This window comes from Peromyscus eremicus, chromosome 7 (assembly GCF_949786415.1).
Source record: "Peromyscus eremicus chromosome 7, PerEre_H2_v1, whole genome shotgun sequence".
Classification (NCBI taxonomy): Eukaryota; Metazoa; Chordata; class Mammalia; order Rodentia; family Cricetidae; genus Peromyscus; species Peromyscus eremicus.
Window position 1 is genome coordinate 39,480,941 of NC_081422.1, and position 17,946 is coordinate 39,498,886.

Sequence of the window (17,946 nt, forward strand, 5' to 3'; positions counted from 1 at the left end):
AGGTGTCAGGTACCATGTGGTGGGTGACATTGTAAAAGCCCAGGCCTAGGAGTCTGTCAGACCTGGGATCCTGCTTGCCTGGGAGTCTGTCAGACCTGGGCTCCTGCTTTAGCCCCTTGTCTGGACAACTTCAGCTTTTTGGTGGGAAATATGATTGTGTTGAGGAGAAGGGGAAGGAGTGAGGGAGGAGAAGATGGAAGGGGGGAGGGAGGGGGAGGAGAAAGAGGAGGAGGGTGAAGAGAGGAGGAGGAGAAAAAGAGGAGGAGGGTGAAGAGAGGAGGAGGAGAAAAAGAGGAGGAGGAGGAGGAAGAAGTGTGGGAGGGAAAGGGGAAGGAGGAGGGGGAAGAAGAGCTGATTGCCTAAATGTTAAGGTTTCTAAGACACTGATGTGCAATGGGACACGGGAAGCACTTTGTACATGATGTGGCCACTGCGTTTGGGACTCCCTTTACCTCCTCTTCATTGTACAATCCTTGTCAGAGCAAAGCGGGGTGGCTTTTGTGGCCTAACCCAGAAAGCAGTGGGCCAGGCCTAAGAACACAATTACGTTCTTGTCCTAATGTGTGCTATTTCTGTGAGCTTTGCCTGGCACTCCGTTACTCACTTTGTGTGATGGAGAGATTTTTTTTTTTTTTCCATAAACTTTCCAGGGCTTGGGATTGGTAGATCCCTCGGAGCCAGAGTAAAGGATAATTCATAGGAACTGTAAACTGTAAAGCAGTAGGTAGCAAGCTAGTTCACTGGACTAACAGATCTCAACGATAACATGGTATTTAGGGGTCAAAATGTGTCCTGAGGACTAGTGGGATGGCCCTTACTTACTACCAAGCTTGATGACCTGAGTTCAGCCCCTGGGTCCCATATGATAGAAGGAGAGAACAGAATTCTACAGGCTGACCTCTGACTTTTTACATTCACACCATGCAACTACCCCTCCATAAAGAAATGTAATAAAAACGTGTTGTGAGCGACATCTTAGTTGACTTATTGATAGAAGTTAAAGTGAGAAGTTTTATAAATGAAAATGTGTTCCAGGTCATCTCGCTAACGAAGTACACTCACCTGACTCTTGGATGCTATCTGAGGGCATCAGAAGGGGTGGCATCGTGGTAGAGGGTGGGGGATGGTATGTGGACCCAAGTTCACTCCTAAGAGCTTGTCACGCATTTAGGTTTTTATTTATCTATTTGTTCTTGTTTTATGTGTGTGAGTGTTTTACTTTCACATATACATATGCACCACATACATGCTGATGTCCATGGAGCAGGGGAGAGGGTATCTAATTCCCTGGAACTGGAGTACAGATGGTTGTGAGCCATTGTGTGGGTGCTGGGAACTGAACCTGGGCCCTCTGTAAGAACAAGTACTTCTAACTACTGAGCTGACTGGACCAGCAGATAGTTCTTTATTGGCAGGCTCCTAAGTGGGAGGTGGCCTTCAGATGAAGGTAAAGAAAAGGATAGGAAAGTCTGGCCTTAGGATGTCTTGCACAAGCTCATGGCTCACACAAGCAAGTTTAAGAAGTACAGCACATTATACAGCATTTCTAGGGGAGAGATGGGACAGTCATCAGAAATTATCGTGTAATGGGGCGAAGTCGGCAGGAAGCTGATCAGGCAATGTTGCACAGGGGACACAGGGTGTCTCAGGACATTATAGACTGAGCACCATCAGCCCTGGGGTTGGTAACTATAGCCCCTTAGAGTGGGAAGAGTTGGGTTCTCAGGCCCCAGGCCATTACAGGCTCTGCCAAGCAAGCTCCTAGCTTTAGAGGAGCTTCATCTCCTGTGTTCCTCCCCCACACATCAAGGCTTCCGGGAAAGCCTGGGATCAGTCCAGCCCTCAACACCGAATCCGTCTCTCCAGTTCCCATTGTCATGCATTTATATGTCATGCATCAAATGATTCACAACAGAAAGAGGAGTTGGGGCCAAGTCTCTACATTTGTGTTTCTGTCTATAACTCATTTCCTTTGCTCAAAGGCTTTCCTTTCTTTCTTTTTTTCTTTTCTTTTCTTTTTTTTCTTTTTTCTTTTTTTTTTTTTTTTTTGAGACAAGGTTTCTCTATGTAGTTTTGGAGCCTGTCCTGGATCTCATTCTGTAGACCAGGCTGGCCTCAAACTCAGAGATCTGCCTGTCTCTGCCCAGTGGCTTTTCTTTCTTTCTTTTTTTTTTTTTTTTTAAAAAAAATCTATGGCTAGAAGTGTAGCTCATTAGTAGAAAGAACCCTTGCCTTGTTTGCATAAGGCCATGGTTTCAATCCTTACCACTACCTCTACCATGACCACCATCACCAAATAACCACATACCTTTGTAAAACATTTCAATATCTATTCATTTAAAGACTTTGTCCTGGCCTGGCTGTGGTGGCACATGCCTTTAAGCCCAGCACTCAGGAGGCAGAGGCAGGCAGATCTCTGTGAGTTTGAGGCCAGCCTGGTCTACAGAGTGAGTTCCAGGATGGCTAGGCTTCACAGAGAAACCTTGTCTCAAAAAAAACCAAAATCAAAACAAAGCCCCTGTCTTGATGGGACAGTAGCAGAAAGGTGGAGGAGGGAGTCACAGTGAGACAATGACAAGATGAATATCTAAAACAACAAGAAATAAAGAGCCAGGAAGGGCCATGAAGCCGAGCTCTGTGGTTGTCGTTCTGTGTAGATAGTCGGGGAAGCCTCATCAAGGTGGTGTTTAGGGATTGGTGTGAAGAGAGTGAGCGGAGAGAACCAGAGGTTTCCAGTTATGGGAGTAGTAAGAACAGTAGCCCTGAGACCAGCCTTCAGACAGTAGCTGGGTGTCTGTGTAACTACATCTAGGGAAGGAATTGAAAATGGGTGTGAGAGAGGGAAGAGACCAGGCAGATCATAAAGGGTCTGCAGGAGAAATGAGGGGCCGGGGGAGGTTGGAGCAGAGGACGACATGCTGGATCTTAGGTTTCTCAAAGCTCATCCCCTGAGGGTAGACTGTGGGAAAGGGCAGGCAGGGACACAGGTGAGAAAGTCCCTGCAGGAGAGATGCCCCTGGTAGAGATGCGGCATGGCTTGGGTCTGGCATGGCAGCAGAAGGGTGGCTGAGAGGGCTGGGCTGGGATGTATTTTGAAGGCAGAGGGCACAGATTTTCTGGTGAGTTGGATACAAGTTGCTTAAGAAAGAGGGGTTAGGAGGGAGGGCAAACTGTGGTCAGTCTGTAAAATAAATGAAAAGATGTTAATTAAATAAAATAAACTTTAAAAAAAGAAAGAGGAATTAAAGATGACTCTAAGATCTTTAGCTTGAACATCTGGAAGAAGACATTGCCATTTACTGAAATGGGATGGACTGGAAGGAAGTGGTTTGGGGCAGCAGTCAATTTTAGACAAGCTTTATCTGCCTGTTGGAAATCCAACTGGAAGTGCAGGGACAATAAAGTGTGCTTTTGTCTTCCCTTCCCTTCCCTCCCTCCCCCTCTCTTCCTCCCTCCCTCCTTCCTTTCCTCTCTCCCTCTCTCCATCCCTCCCTCCCTCCCTCCTTCCTTCCTTTCCTTTCCTTTTCTGGAAAAGAGTGAACTACTTTTACTTTTTATTCTCATTCTCTGTCTCTGTCTGTCTGTCTGTCTGTCTCTGTCTCATTCTCTGTCTCTCTCTCTTGCCTTTAGCTCTGGTGCTGGGCACTGAACTCAGGATTTCACGTGTACTAGGCAAGCACTCTGCTGCAGAATTATAACTTTTCCATCTTGTTACTCCTTATTCGGAGACAGAGTCCAGCTAAATTACTCCCTTGAACTTGCTATCCTCTGGCCTCAGCCTCCTGAGTAGCTAGGATTACAGGCCAGAGCCACCGGCCCCCCTTAAACCCACTTCTTCCGACGGAACGGCTGTTTGTGGTCTGGTGTCTTCCTCACCAGCACACATGTGTTTGTTCACGTGCATGCGAACAAGACTTTGTGTTATCTAACACTCTCCCTGCCCTCGCATGGCCGGGCTCTGTCAGCTCTGAGGTTTCCTCCAGTACACACCCTGCAGTCCTCCAAACCTCATGCTTTGGACCTTTCCTTTAGGAGGAGGTTGTCTGGCGCTATGACTTCAACAGCTATGACTTCAAGGAGCGTAGTGGGTTCTTCCAGAACCAGGGCCGCTTCCGAAACCGGGTAAACCTGGTGGGCGACATCTCCCGAAATGACGGCTCTATCATGCTTCAGACAGTGAAGGAGTCCGACCAAGGAGTCTACACCTGCCGCATCTACCTGGGCAATCTGGAGTCCAGGAAAACCATTGAGCTGCGTGTGATCCAGGAGAGATCTCAAAGTAAACGATATTTGGGTGAAGAGGGCTGAGGGGCCATGCACAATGTCTGGAGTGAGTCAGGGAGGCTCCAGGCATGCCCAGGGGAAGGAGGCATGGCGTCCAGGGGCTGGTCTTGGACTTGCACTACCCTGAGAGTGATACCTCCATCAACCTGGCTCACCAGATGCCTGGGCTTGCCGTGCCCTGTTAGGCATGGAAAAGGGTGCTCACAGGGTGAACACCGAGTCTACCAAACCCCACTCATGGCCGGTATGGTCCACTGCTGCAAAGGCATGGGAGCTCAGAGGTGGAGTGGGGTGGAGTGGAGATCCCCTGTCATGCTTGCTTGACTTTGAGGGAGTCTCACATCCTTGTGAAGGGAAACTAATCCTAAGCCGTGAGAGACAGCAAGCAACAGAGAGAAAATAGGAGGGTTCCAGGATGAGACACAGAGGGTTTTCCGGGCAAACAGTGTGCACCGAGGAGAAGAAAGACTCAATTGTGTTGTCTGAGGCAGGTTGTGTGAGGTGAGGGTTAAATCATAACTCAGTGAGCACTCAGGATGTGGCCTGTGGACTTCGCCTCTCACTGGGGCCTGAAGGAGCTGGCTGTGGTTGGCTAAGGGTGGTGGGGGATGACTGGAAAGGGAAGTACCTCAGAGTCTCAGGCCAGAGACACCTTCTTGTCAGTGCTAATGGTCCCAGCTGAAGAGGGAAGCATGAGAGGTGGATTTCTTCAAGAAGTTTCCTCATCCCCGCGTGTGCTCCCTTCTCACGAGCTTTCCTTCCACTCCACAGAAAAAAAACACACTAAAGTGGGGAGCGGGGGCTCACCTCCTTCTGAGGCCACCCTACCCACAGACATGTCTACACCCACCCCATCCTTATCTCCGCATGCCATCTTGAGGCAGCTGAACTCTCCTTCCTGCGCTGGGTGTTATCTATACCTGTGCTCTGGCATCACCGCCAGCCCTCATCCCACGGTTCTGTTGTAATTCAGGCTCGTACTGCCAGGTCTACTCTAGCTTATATCCCCAGTGGCATGCGAGTCACCCACCCCCAGCCTTCTTCAGCACAGTGATATCAGACGCTGTGTTTAACCTACATTCTATATTGATCACAATTAGATTGGCACAAATGTTTATAAACAGCCATATGTGTCCCCTGATATCTGAGGAAATTTGGTTGGCTCCAGGACTTATTCCTCCATTGAAAACATCAAAATCTGTGGGTGTGTAAGCTCCTTCTATAAAAATGCTGTATTAAAAAAGGTATTTATTTATTACAGACACATAGCCTCTTTTATACTCAAAATCACCTCTATATTACTAATAATACCTAATATAAGTAATTGTTGCCTCATATTGCTTAGGGAATGGCAAGAAAAAAGGTCTTCATATATTCAACACAGATAACAATTCTGCAGTTGGCATGAGAACACATGGAGATGAGGGCTGGTTTTGTATGGGGGGGGAGCAGGGTTATTATATGCATGCATATATTTCAACTCCACACAAAATTTCTACAGATCCTTCAAATATGCATGGCTCTCCCTCATCCCATACGGTTAGGTAACTGGATGCCAGGGAATGAGTGGCCCTTGAGTCTTCTCTTTCCCAATAAGTCGTGCCATTTCTTTGGCTGATTTTGAGGCCACCTTCCTTCCAGGCCTTCACCAGACTTACTTCTGGCTGTCTTCTCTTCTGTTTTAGATTGGCCTCTATCCAGCCTCTGCTCTCATTCTTAGCCAAGGCCTTCTTTCTAAATCACAAGTTAGAGCCTTCCATCCCACCACTGACAGATACACCTCACATTGACTTCTCTGGGACTTGTAGCAAAAAAAAAAAAAAAAAAAAAAAAAAAGAAAAGAAAAGAAAGAAAAAAAAAAAAGCCAACCGCTTTGCTGAGGCGATGAAGCGCCTTCCTGACTTGGACTCCATTATTTCTCCAACCTAAGTTCCTTCCACATCCTCAGCTTCAACCTTTGACCTGCACCTGTGGAGCTGTTTCCACTTCCTCAAAACACCCCGTCAGGCCACCAGTCCCTGGGCATGACATCCTCTTGGCCTTTCTCCGTACTATCAACGGCCCAACAAACGGAATGCTTCTTTAAAAACTCACATTAAAATTTAGCACTTGCCGGCAGAAGTTTCTTCCCATGCTCTTCACAGAATTGCGCACCCCATTCTCTGTGCCCTTCTGTCCTCTACAGACAGACGACTATGTTGTCATGTTTTTCTCCCTCCTCGGAGGCAGGAAGTGGCCATCAGTTGTCTTTGTAGGCATCCTCTGTGTCTAGAGATCTCCGGTGCCAAAGAAATGCTGATATATGTCTTTAGAGTGAATAGATGAGCTGAGGGACGGGTATTATACCAGTGGAAATATCCCGGAGGCCCTATTTAGCATTGTGACTATACATCTGATCTTGTAGCATATACTCTTTCTGAGACAATCATTGCCCATAAAAATGTCAGTGGCCTTGAAAATGCCTATTATATCTAGTCATTCGGCAAACCAAGTTTTAACATAGAATTATTGATGTAAAAGGGTGATCTAGCATAGGTGAAGGCAGCCGCTTCTGCCAAGTTTAACTCACACTTTAGGGCTAAGCAAGGTGGTTGGTCTGGCTCTTAGTCTAACGGGAATGGTGTCCCTGTGTCCTGATATGGGATGTAGCCTGGCCTTCTCTCCTTGCTTCCTGACCTGGATGCTGCTGTTTGGCATGGGGTTATGGGGGCTCCCCACTCTTCTAGAATACTGAGATCCTCAATGCTTTCTTCATTCCCAAGTGTCAATTTCAACAACTCCTCGACCCAGGACTAATCAGCCGACGATCCTGGATGGGAATCAGCTGGTGATAATTGTGGGGATTCTCTGTGCCACCTTCTTGCTGCTCCCTGTTTTGATACTGATTGTGAAGAAAACCCAGTGGAATAAGAGGTATGTGACCATCCCCACCCTTTCAGTCAGGAGGCCAAGTGTGTAGACTGTTTCTAAATGAAAGTGGAAGAGTAGCCATACCACCCTAATGTGATCCTGAGCTCATCTAATCCAAAGAGGGAGAGAGTGCCAGTGCCCTGCGATGGTGCATTGATTGTTATATTTGATGTCATTGTAGGTGGCTCTGCCCCCTTTGCTCACCACACTTCAGAAAGGCTTGGACATTGCTGTACCGTGCTCATTCTCCTTGCTGTTATACAAAGATTATCAGCTCCCTCACAAATGGGGGTTTAAGTGGGACACAATTCAGATATAGACCTCATGTAAAGGCTGTAATAGTACCCATGGACTGCTTAAGAGAAGTTATGAACTGGGGAAGAGACTGAGACAGAAGTCCCTATGTACCCAGGCAGGTTTTGAACTCATGGTCCCCCTGTCTCAATCTCTCATTTGCTGGCATTACAGGTGTGTACCACTGTGCCTGGCTTGAAATGTGTTAAAGGGCTGGATTTCATCAGGAGCTCTCCCAGACTCTTAGAAATGCCCGAATGCCAGGATACAGATGCTAGTATTTCACTATCGGCAGCTCTGAGCGTCTCTGTTTACAGAATATTAGTGAAACATGTTGGCAGTTTAAGCTAATGCCTCCGTTGAAATCACAGCAGTGGGAAAGACCCATAAAGACCAAAGAGTATTGGCTTTTTTCTCTTTTACTGTGTTGGGGATTGGACCCCGGATCTTGCACATTCTAGACAAGCTTTCTATCACTAAGTCACACCACCTCTAGCCTCACAACATTGGTGTCTGAGTGACTTTTCCCGGGGGATATGTAGATTCTAAAGAAAGTAGTTGTGCCTGCTCAGGTACACTGCTACTCCCAGAGCTGTCTGACTTGGCGTTGAACTTCCTTGGCACCTCTAAGGGTCATTGCTCCAGGCATGCATTTGAACGTAAGACTAAGAGCCAGACAGTGTGAGTTCCGCTCCCATTTTATGTCCATACTCTGGGCCTCCGTGTCATAGAAAGTCATTCTAAAGAAATATTACTGTTCTGAGATTCCCACATAAATACAGTCACTGCAACTTTGCTGCTAATAAAAATCTGGAGTCATTGTGAGTACAGCATCTCTCAGGAAGGCAATGATGGGATGATTGGGCATTCTATTGAATATACCATTACATACGAGCCAGCATGTGATGGCATGGGATGGTAGCCAAGAAGGTTGTGAGGGAAAATACAGAGTATGACCTCGATTTTATAGAAAAGAAGCAATACAGTGTTCATGGCAGGAGCCTGTACACTGGGTATGTTTTGTCTGGGAGTTTACTTAGCCGTCGTTGACAGGGGTCCTGAAGGATAGTTCTGAGGCATTATCAGACGTTGAAGATAACGATCCTGTTGCCTAAGGGGACCACTTGGAAACCTCAACTTCCAATTCTGTCTAATTCTGTAGTATTTGATTCATTTAACAGTGAGAATATACAACTTTACAATCATATGATAAAAACATTTCCATTTGAGACAAACATGGTTTATTTTTATGCCCATACCTTTTTAAAAAAATATCTGCCTTAGATCAAAACAGGAAAAGAAAAGTTACATTTACTGACAAATGCATAAGGCAACTGGCCGAGAGAGCAAAGTCGAAGGGCATGTTCAGGGAAGGGTCAGAGCGCACAGCCTGGGGGGTGTTGGGGCGTTTAGCTCAGTTGTCACTGGGGAGGTCACAGACCTGGGAAATGTGGACTTGCTGGATGTGTGCTGCTCATCAACAGTTCCAGTTCTCAGTATTGAGAACAAGATAGTGAGGTCAAATGCCATGGGCTCTCTCTGTTCAGTCATTTAAAATTATATTACCTCCTCTGTTCACACCACCTCACCCCCCTCCCTTCTCCTCCCCTCCCCTCCCCTCTTCTCCCCTCTCTTCTCATTAAAATGAGGTCTCTTGGGCCAGTGAGATGCCCCGAGGTCAGTTCCCAGAACCCATATGAAGAGTCAGATACCATAGCTTGCATTTGTAATCCCAGCTCTCCTATGGTGGCATGAGATATGAAGACAGGAGAACCATCTGGAAGCTAGTTGGTCAGCTAGCCTGGCATATGCAGAGCGGGCAGAAACAGCAAGAGAGACTCTGTCTCAACAAGGTGGAAAGAGAGAACAGATTATGAAAAGTTGTCCTCTGACCTCTACACACAACACACATGTTGTAACTTGAGCACACACACACACACACACACACACACACACACACACACACACACACACGATGATGATGATGATGATGATGATGATGATGATGGTGACAATGATGGTAAATTTAAAATGGGATCTCTGCATGCTGCTAAGGCTGGTCTTGAACTCCTGGCTCCATGCTTCAGGATTAGCTGGGACTTCAAGATGCCACTGTGCCCCGCTATACTTTGCCTCCTAATGTGGGACAGAGGTTGTCAGAGGGAAAACAGAGAAGGTGAAGTCATGTTTCAGCCTAGACTATCCGCAGAGCACCTTCCCATTTCCTACCAGAGGAGCTGTTCTGTGTGTATTTAGTTCCTCCCGAGGGTCTCTCCATAAAGTAATGCAAGGGTCCTATGCGATGTGGGTGTCCCACTGGATGCAAAAGACCTATCTAGTGTAGGGTCCTTTCTAGGTATACATGAATCAGTGTACCTTGTGAGGTTCTGAGTGTTAATTCCATGTACTTTTCATGCCTTACAGTTCAGTGAATTCTACACCTTCCTTGAAGAACCTGGAGAGCAAAGAGAAAGCTAATCCAGAGGTGAGAGGACAGCCTGCCAGCCGAGGGGGGCACCAGTGGCCGCACACCCCAGCAGGAAGCACAGGGAGGTGGAGGGTGGGGGCCATTACTTGGGAACGGGCATCTTACTCATTAGTTTCAGCTCAGCCCACAGGCCAGGGCTCTGTGCACAGCGGTGCCTCAGAAAGCCTTTATCACTGCTGCAGAGGAATGGGCTGGGGCAGGGTAGCCTGGGTCGGATCAGCCCTGGGCAGCAGATCCTGGGGGTAGATACAGGAGAGAGCCCTGGACCTGGAATCGGAGAACTCTGTTACCTTCATGAGCTAAGGAGTTAATGATTAAGAGTAGGTGTATTCAGGAACCTTTAGAGGGGACCAAGGACTTCTCCCTCCATAGTGCTTTGAAGTGGAGTTATAAACAGGAGCTGAGAGATGTATTTCCCTGAGCTCCTGTATTCTCGACCTTCCTTCCCCCTCCTTCTCTTCTTCTCCCTTTCCCCTTTTAACTTTTACACACTTCTCTTTGATGGGCTTCCTGAGTTTTGAGTTGCTTTTGTCCCAAGAGGAGAATTTTCGTTCAACCCGGTTCAATCCTCAGAAGCCTGAGAATGTGTCATTTTCCTAAGAGTGACATGATGGTGAATCACAGTCCCCAGACCTCAGAGCTGTGAGGTTCAGGGAGGGCTGTCCTTGCCATATCAACCCTCTGCTAGATGATAAGAGCTGATAATTAGTGCCAACCTACAAGTTATTCTGCAGGATGAGGGTCCCCTACTGCCAAGTCAGTGCTTAGAGATGCAAAGGTGTTTGGTCTTGAAGCAGACAGGTTGGTTCTTGAGGCTGGTACCCTTTCCCGTGAGTTAACTCAGGAAGACTGAAGTAGGAATTATCATCATTGATAACAATTCTCTAGCTCTCCATAACCCCCGAACTTGATGGCTTTGGTCGCTGATTTCCTGTGAACAGTCTCTCTCCTGGATGACCCTTAAGAATCTTGTATTCCCCCCAACCCCCCAGAAACATGTCTACTCCTCAATAACTACATGGGAGGCGATGGATGAAGGACCAAGTGGACAATCAGAGGCCACCTACATGACCATGGTGAGGACTATTCTGGGCCCTTAGCTGGGCGAAGTTTCTGGAGCACATGTTGAGGAGTATAGCCCAGGCTCTGGGAGGCAGGAGTGACGAGGCCACCTGAAGAGGTTGTTTACAGAGGACAAATTTTTTTTTCTTTTTTGTTTTTTTCCCCCCAAGCAGTAGGAAGCAGGGAGAATAAACTGTTTAGGATTAAAATCACTGATAGCGAGTACTAGCAGAGGAAGGGGGGGGGGCACTTTTCTCATTAGCCCAGCTCTGGTTAAATAGATGTAATAAAGCATCTTAGATCATCAGACGAGGCTTGCAGGAGATTAAAAGGTGAAGGTAGAGGAGTAGGAATACAGTTCAGTTTGTAGAGTAATGTCTTTCCTGCCTGAAGCCTTGGGCTTGAGTCCCAGCACCATGTAAATTGGTTGTGGTAGTACATGCCTGTAATCCCAGCACTAAAGAGGTGGAGGCGGGGGCATAAGAAATCCCAGGTCACTGGACGGTGGTGGCGCACGCCTTTAATCCCAGCACTCAGGAGGCAGAGGCAGGTGGCTCTCTGTGAGTTTGAGGCCAGCCTGATCTACAAAGTGAGTTCCAGGACAGCCAAGGCTACACAGAGAAACCCTGTCTCGAAAAACAAAAACAAACAAACAAACACCAAACAAGAACAACAACAACAACAACAATTCAGAGTCAGTCTCAGCTGCATAGCCAGTTTAAGGCCAACCCGACTGACGTGAGACCCTGTCTCCAAACAAGGCGTGGGGCTTGGTAAAGTGATCGATACACAAGCATGTGGACTGAGTGTGAATCTCCAGCACCCATAAAAAGCTGTCAGCGTGCCCGTCTGTAATCCCAGTTCGGACGGCAAGATGAGAGGTGGAAACAGAGCCCGGTGTAGGCGACAGGAAACAAGAAAGAAATCCTGTCTTAAAGGAGGTGGAAGTCTTCTGACTTCCAGATGCACAGCCCTGTATGCATGTACCTGCACTCCCGCACACAAATGCACATGCATACACACATGCATGCCCACACATCATAAACACACAGAATCTTTGAAAAGGTAAAAGCAGGATCCCTTTTGGCCATGGACTTTGGTTATTCTGAACTTTGTTATTACCTTCTCACAATCTAACTGACACGCAGGCTACAGGCTGCATTTCAGAAGGTAGGATGGAGTCTGTGTCCTACCAAGGCCACTGAGGGAAGAAGGGCACCCAGAAAGGGCTCCTTGCTGTGCACCGTGTAGGGGTGGGAATGAAGGAATTGGCTGACAGTGGCGCCCTGTTATTTTATAGACTAACTAATGGCCCCCACCCCATGATGGAGCTGTATTCTGTTGAATTCAGCAAGGCAGGCCTCCAGAGCATGTGGAATGTTGGGGTGTTTGCCCCTGTCCTACTGCACAGAAGACACATGACTCCCAGCTGATGGCGGTGGAGAAAGGTCTGCCTAGGCAGTGTGAGGTCAGAGATCTGGCCCCGTTCCATCAAGTCAAACATTAGCCCTTCTGAAGTTGTGGATGAATAGAGTCATTTTCTTCTACATCCGTCTTCCCTTATTGCCATGTGATACTCCAGCAACAGGCCAGGCCTCATCTTGGCTTTTAGAGACCTGCCAACATGACTACTGGCGGGAGTGTCCCCTACAAGCACTGTAGAAAGTCTTGAAGTGGAGATATGTTGGAGTAACGGTGCTCTTCACAGCTACCCACATGCTGTGCAAGGAAAACAGTGCCTCTGTTCCCCTGATGTCCTTGTCCCCTTGATGCCTCAGGTCTGCTGAAGTGTGGGTGAGGTAAGGCCCAGGCTATAAACACAGAGGCCTTCAGGGGGGCCAGGTTACTTAGAAACACTACGTGCTGGGCTGCAGAAACAGCTCAGCAGTTAAGAGTGCATACTGTTCTTGCAGAGGACCGAAGTCTGCATCTCAACGGTCATGTTGAGCAACTCCTGAGCGTCTGTAACTCCAGTTCCAGGGGGACCTGATGCCTCTGGCCTCTGTGGGAACCTACACTCATATGCACACCTCCCCCATATTTACATAGTTTTTTTTTTTTAAAGCAAATCTCTAAAAAAAAAGAAAGACATGCCAGGCATGGTGGCGCATGCCTTTAATCCCAGTACTTGGGAGGCAGAGGCAGGTGGATCTCTGAGTTTGAGGCCAGCCTGGTCTACAGAGTGAGTTCCAGGATAGCCAGGACTTCACAGAGAAACCCTGCCTCAAAATAGATAGATGATAGATAGATAGATAGATAGATAGATAGATAGATAGATAGATAGATAGATAAAAGAAATGCTGTGTGCCAAAATGAATAAACCTGTGGGAGGCTGGTAGGTGGCTAAGTAGCTGGGAGTGTTTGCTCTGCAGTCCTGAGGACCAGAGTTCAGATCCTAGTGTGATGTAACAGGTGGGAGTCCTGCACACACTTGTATCCAGCTCCAAGGGCTAAGCCAATATCTTTTTCTGATCCCTATGTGTATAGGCATGTGTACACACACACACACACACACACACACACACACACACACACACACATACACACCCCTTTGTGGCCAAACTCCAGGCTACAGGCTCTTGTTGGAAACCTTAACAGCAGAGGTATTCTTTGATAGAAATGTCAATAAGGAGTCTGCCATTTTATTGCTGTTGACTTGATTGGATTGCTTTAATGTAGTCTGTAACTTTGTATCTAGAATTCATGGGTTAAGCCAACCACACATGGAAAATACTTGTCAAATGTCTAAAATGAACGTGTGCAGACATTTTCTTGTTATTCCTTAGGTATTACATCAGAACACCTAGTTACATGGCATTTGCATTCTATCAAAGGAAACAGGGATATGATTTTAAGTACAGACAAGCATGTACGTAGGTTGTATACAAATTTCAAGCCACTTCCAGGGCCTTGGACATCCATGGATTTTGATATCTGCAGGATTCCTAGACCCAGTCTCCCACTAACAACACTTTTCTCAGGTTCTTCATATGGTGGTTCAGATCTCAGACTTGGGCGTTAGATAGCTGGACCCATTTCCTGCCTCCCTAACTTAGTGGATGATACTTAGAAGCAGATAACAGCCTCTATGAGCTTGTTTTCTTATCTTAGGGTTGAAGGCCATTCTCTGTTATATAATAAGTTTGAGGCCAGCATGGGTCACTCGAGATCCTGTTTCAAAAAAGCGGGAAAGTAATATTTGCCTCACCGGGGGTGAGGACAAATGAGGCAATGCATATAGAGTTTAGTGTTGTGCCGAGCATCCGAGGACAGTTTCAGCGAGTGGCTGCTACTATTCTTTTTAGATATACTTCTTTTTTTCAGTGATGGGGATTGAACCCAGGACTTTCCACATGCTAGTCCAACACTTCCCTGCTGAGCTCAACCCCAAGCCCCTGACTACTTACAGATGTGTTTGTTTCTTCTGCTCTTCTTCACAGCACCCAGTGTGGCCCTCTTCCCCCAAAGCACCCAGTTTGGCCCTCTCTCCAGTCAGATCCAAATAATCCAGTTGGGAAAAAAAAGTCAGCTTTGGGAATTCCTCAAAACAGCAAGCGTTCTGAGAAGAAAAGAGAGGTACTTCATCTCGGCAGCGGCAAAGACTGTGTTTTGGTGGCCCCTGAGCCACTGTACTGGCTATTTTAGACTTCTGCTTTCTCCCTGGTCTCGACCTCCATCAGAGGCCGGAAGATGGAGGGTTTGGAGTCTGGCAGGAAGACCGAACTGCTCCAGATAAACAGGCACTGAGGAGGGAAGGGAGACCATAGGCTTCTCCCAGAAGTGGTGTGCTGGCTGGTGGGGCTGGGAAGCTGGCTAGTCTACCCGTGGTCTCAAGCAGTCCCTTGGACCGGATGTTTAATGTGAACAGTGTTTTTTTTGTGAGTGAGCTACGAAGAGGCTCACAGAGATACCAACCAGCAAAAACAATTCTTTTGATGAATTATCCCCAAATAAATGTGGTTTGTGGGAACCATCCTTTTTTTATGTCCTGGATGAAGGGTGAGAGGCGGAATTTGAAGTGTGGAATTCCTGAGAAATGTCCCTAGAGGAGAGCCACAAGGGACTTAGGACATGGGGACTGCAATGGTTCTGGGGAAGGTTAGGAGGTGACGTGTTGGAAGTGGGGGATTTAACTCAGTGGTTTTCCTCATGCTGGGGCATTGGGGGCCGCTAGCTAGGCCTATGGAATTTGGACATGTCTTTTTCAAAAGTGTTGAACAGGCTTGCCAAAGGAACAGCGGATGACTGAACTCTTGGTCTGAAATGTGTGGTTCCTAGACTTTGGGTTGTAATCATGAGATTTAAAAGGGTTGATCTTATTTAAATTAAATTAAATTAATTAAATTTAAATGACCATGCGCTGAGAACACTGAACCCACTGTTCACATACCCACATATGTGACTGTTATGGGGGTAACTAACCATTTTCTGATTGGATTGCAGGCCTGCTCCACAGGAGGGAATTCATGCCTGATACTGTAAACCTATCCAGAAGTCTGTATCTGGGGTTTGGGGGGGGGGGCTAGGTTCTAGGGGGAAACCTACTACTATTGTTCTGGTAAATGTTTGTGTTGTGAAACTGCCTTCTGTGTATTTATGTTTTTACTGATAGTTGAGTACTGCTGTCGGTCAACAGTTAATGCAGAGATTCATAAATGGTCAAAGAGCTGCAAATAAGTGATTGCTGAGTGCTGAGCTCTGCATGGGACCAACCTCTGTATCAAGGCCACCAAGGCTCAAGGAACATTGCCAAAAGGAGCAGAAAGAACGTGAGAGCTGGAGGATGGAAAAGCTGCTGTAAAATGTCTTCTGGACTTGACAACAGCTGTGGGTCCCTACAGGAGGTCTAGCCAATCAACATCCTAGCACCATTGGGAGGAAAGTTCATAAAGTCCCACCCCTATCTGAGGAGCTATTGGGAGTTGATGACTGTTGGGAGAGTCAATTTTCTTCAGAGTGTGGCCATTAATAGGTCATCCATGTCTCCACTACATGACTGCACACCCACGTGTATATGTGTTCATGAACAGTACTAGTTGTTCAGGCTGGAGAGATAGTCCAGCATTTGCGGCTCTTCCAGAAGACCTGGGTTCAATTCCTAGCACCCACATGATGGCTCACAACCATCTGTAACTCTAGTTCTAAGGGCTCGTTCTGGCCTCCATGTGCACAGGCATGCACATGATGCACAGATATACATGGAAACAAAGAACTCATACACACAAAATAAAGTTTTAAACAATAAAAAAATAAAATTAAAAAGAGGACATGAAGGGTATTGCTCTGTAGCCCAGGGTAACCTGGAACTCATGGGTAGTCCTTTTGCCTAGGCCCTTGAGTGCTGGGTTAAATCCACTGTACTAGCTTGAATCTCTGATTTCGGATTCATTCTTGTAGGGCTACATTTGTAAATGATTCCCCAAACTCTCCAAAATGACATGCTTGCTGTAAGTTTATTCCGTTTTACCATCTACTCTGGTTAACCATGGAGAAGAGTCACCAACTGCCTCTCTTTGTTCTTCGGGGGCCACAGAAAGCATCTGTTAATGACACAAGGGTTATGTCAGCATATGTTGAAGCCAGCATCCTATCTGGGACATAGCAGAGTTTGGGACTTTCCATAACTAAAGTATTCATAGAGGAAGGGGCTTCATTCATGGCCTATTAGGTTAAATTCTCCCTTGGGCTGAGGTGTGCCTTTCTACTTCCTTAAACAGTGTGTGTATTAGAGAATGGCCTTCGGGATACAGAATCAGATGGATGGATGGTGATTTTGCATCTATTGTTCTGGGTCTGAGACTGATTGGGGAAGAAGCTTGAGAATGGGTGGTATACTTAATCCTCAGAGAGCACTCTGCAGAAGCATAGAACTCGATCCATTCCATTTGGCTTCCAATCTGGGCTCAGTAGCTAGAACTGAAGAGGAAGAGCAAGCCCACATCTTTCTCCCAGCCCTAGCTCCCCACAAACCTTCCTTTATATACAGGCACAGAGTTTCAAAATTGAGGTAGATCCACAGTTATCAATCACTAATATTGTCAAAAACCAAAACATGACTTCAGGAGATCACAGGGGAAACATGCTTGTTTGCTGTCCCATAGCCACCTTCTACAGAGGGTTGACTATTAATCCAGCAATATGCAGGTATACAGTGGAGGAAGAAGGCTTTGAAGTTACGTGGCTGTGTTCAAGCTCTGGCCCTGCCTCTTCCCTTTTCATACCAAAAAGTTTATGTGGATGCTTTTGGACAATTTTCCCACACAAATACTCTTAGCTTAGAAAGGGTTGTAGTCATCATGAAGTGAAAATATCCAGATTTCAAAATTCATCGAACACAGCTAACCTGTACAACATTCCAACTTACCAACACCACACTACCCAGGTTTGGGTGTTCCCTAGCTGATGTGATCATGTGGCTGCCTGGGAGTGGTGACATGTCATTGCTCAGCACTGAGAGAGAGGATATTATCACCTGTCACCAGCCTGAGATGATATCAAATTTCAGAACTCACAGTACAGCTTCTAGCGAATGCATATGGCTTTCACATTAGCACCAAATAGGAAAAAAAAAAAATCATACAGCAAACCATGCTAAGTTGAGGCTTACTTATATAAAAGTGGAGATTTATGGGGTTTAATTTTTTTTTCATTTATGTTGTGTGTCTGTAGGGTCAGAGGACAATTTGTAGCTATTGGTTTTCTACTGCTGTGCAGGTCCTCGCGTGTTCTAGTTAGCTTTCTGTTGCTGTGGTAAACACCATGACCAAAAGCAACTTGAGGAAGGAACGGGTTTACTTGATTTACATTTCTACTTCACAGTCCGTCATCCAGGGAAACCAGGGCAGGGACCTGGAAGCAGGAACTGAAACAGGCCACAGAGGAGTGCTGCCTACTGGCTTGCTCTGTTT

At 46.7% G+C, this 17,946-nt stretch overlaps 1 protein-coding gene across 1 annotated transcript in view; it reads left to right on the plus strand.

The window, feature by feature from the left end:
* Window positions 1-14,587, plus strand: part of Jaml (junction adhesion molecule like) — a 29,766-nt gene extending 15,179 nt beyond the window's left edge. The window contains exons 7-11 of the mRNA XM_059266878.1: window positions 4,033-4,279; window positions 7,047-7,197; window positions 9,913-9,973; window positions 10,969-11,052; window positions 14,479-14,587. Of these exons, the coding sequence (XP_059122861.1) occupies window positions 4,033-4,279; window positions 7,047-7,197; window positions 9,913-9,973; window positions 10,969-11,052; window positions 14,479-14,544 (609 nt within the window). The 3' untranslated portion in view covers window positions 14,545-14,587. The remainder of the gene's footprint in view (window positions 1-4,032; window positions 4,280-7,046; window positions 7,198-9,912; window positions 9,974-10,968; window positions 11,053-14,478) is intronic.
* The last annotated feature ends 3,359 nt before the right edge of the window (window positions 14,588-17,946 follow it).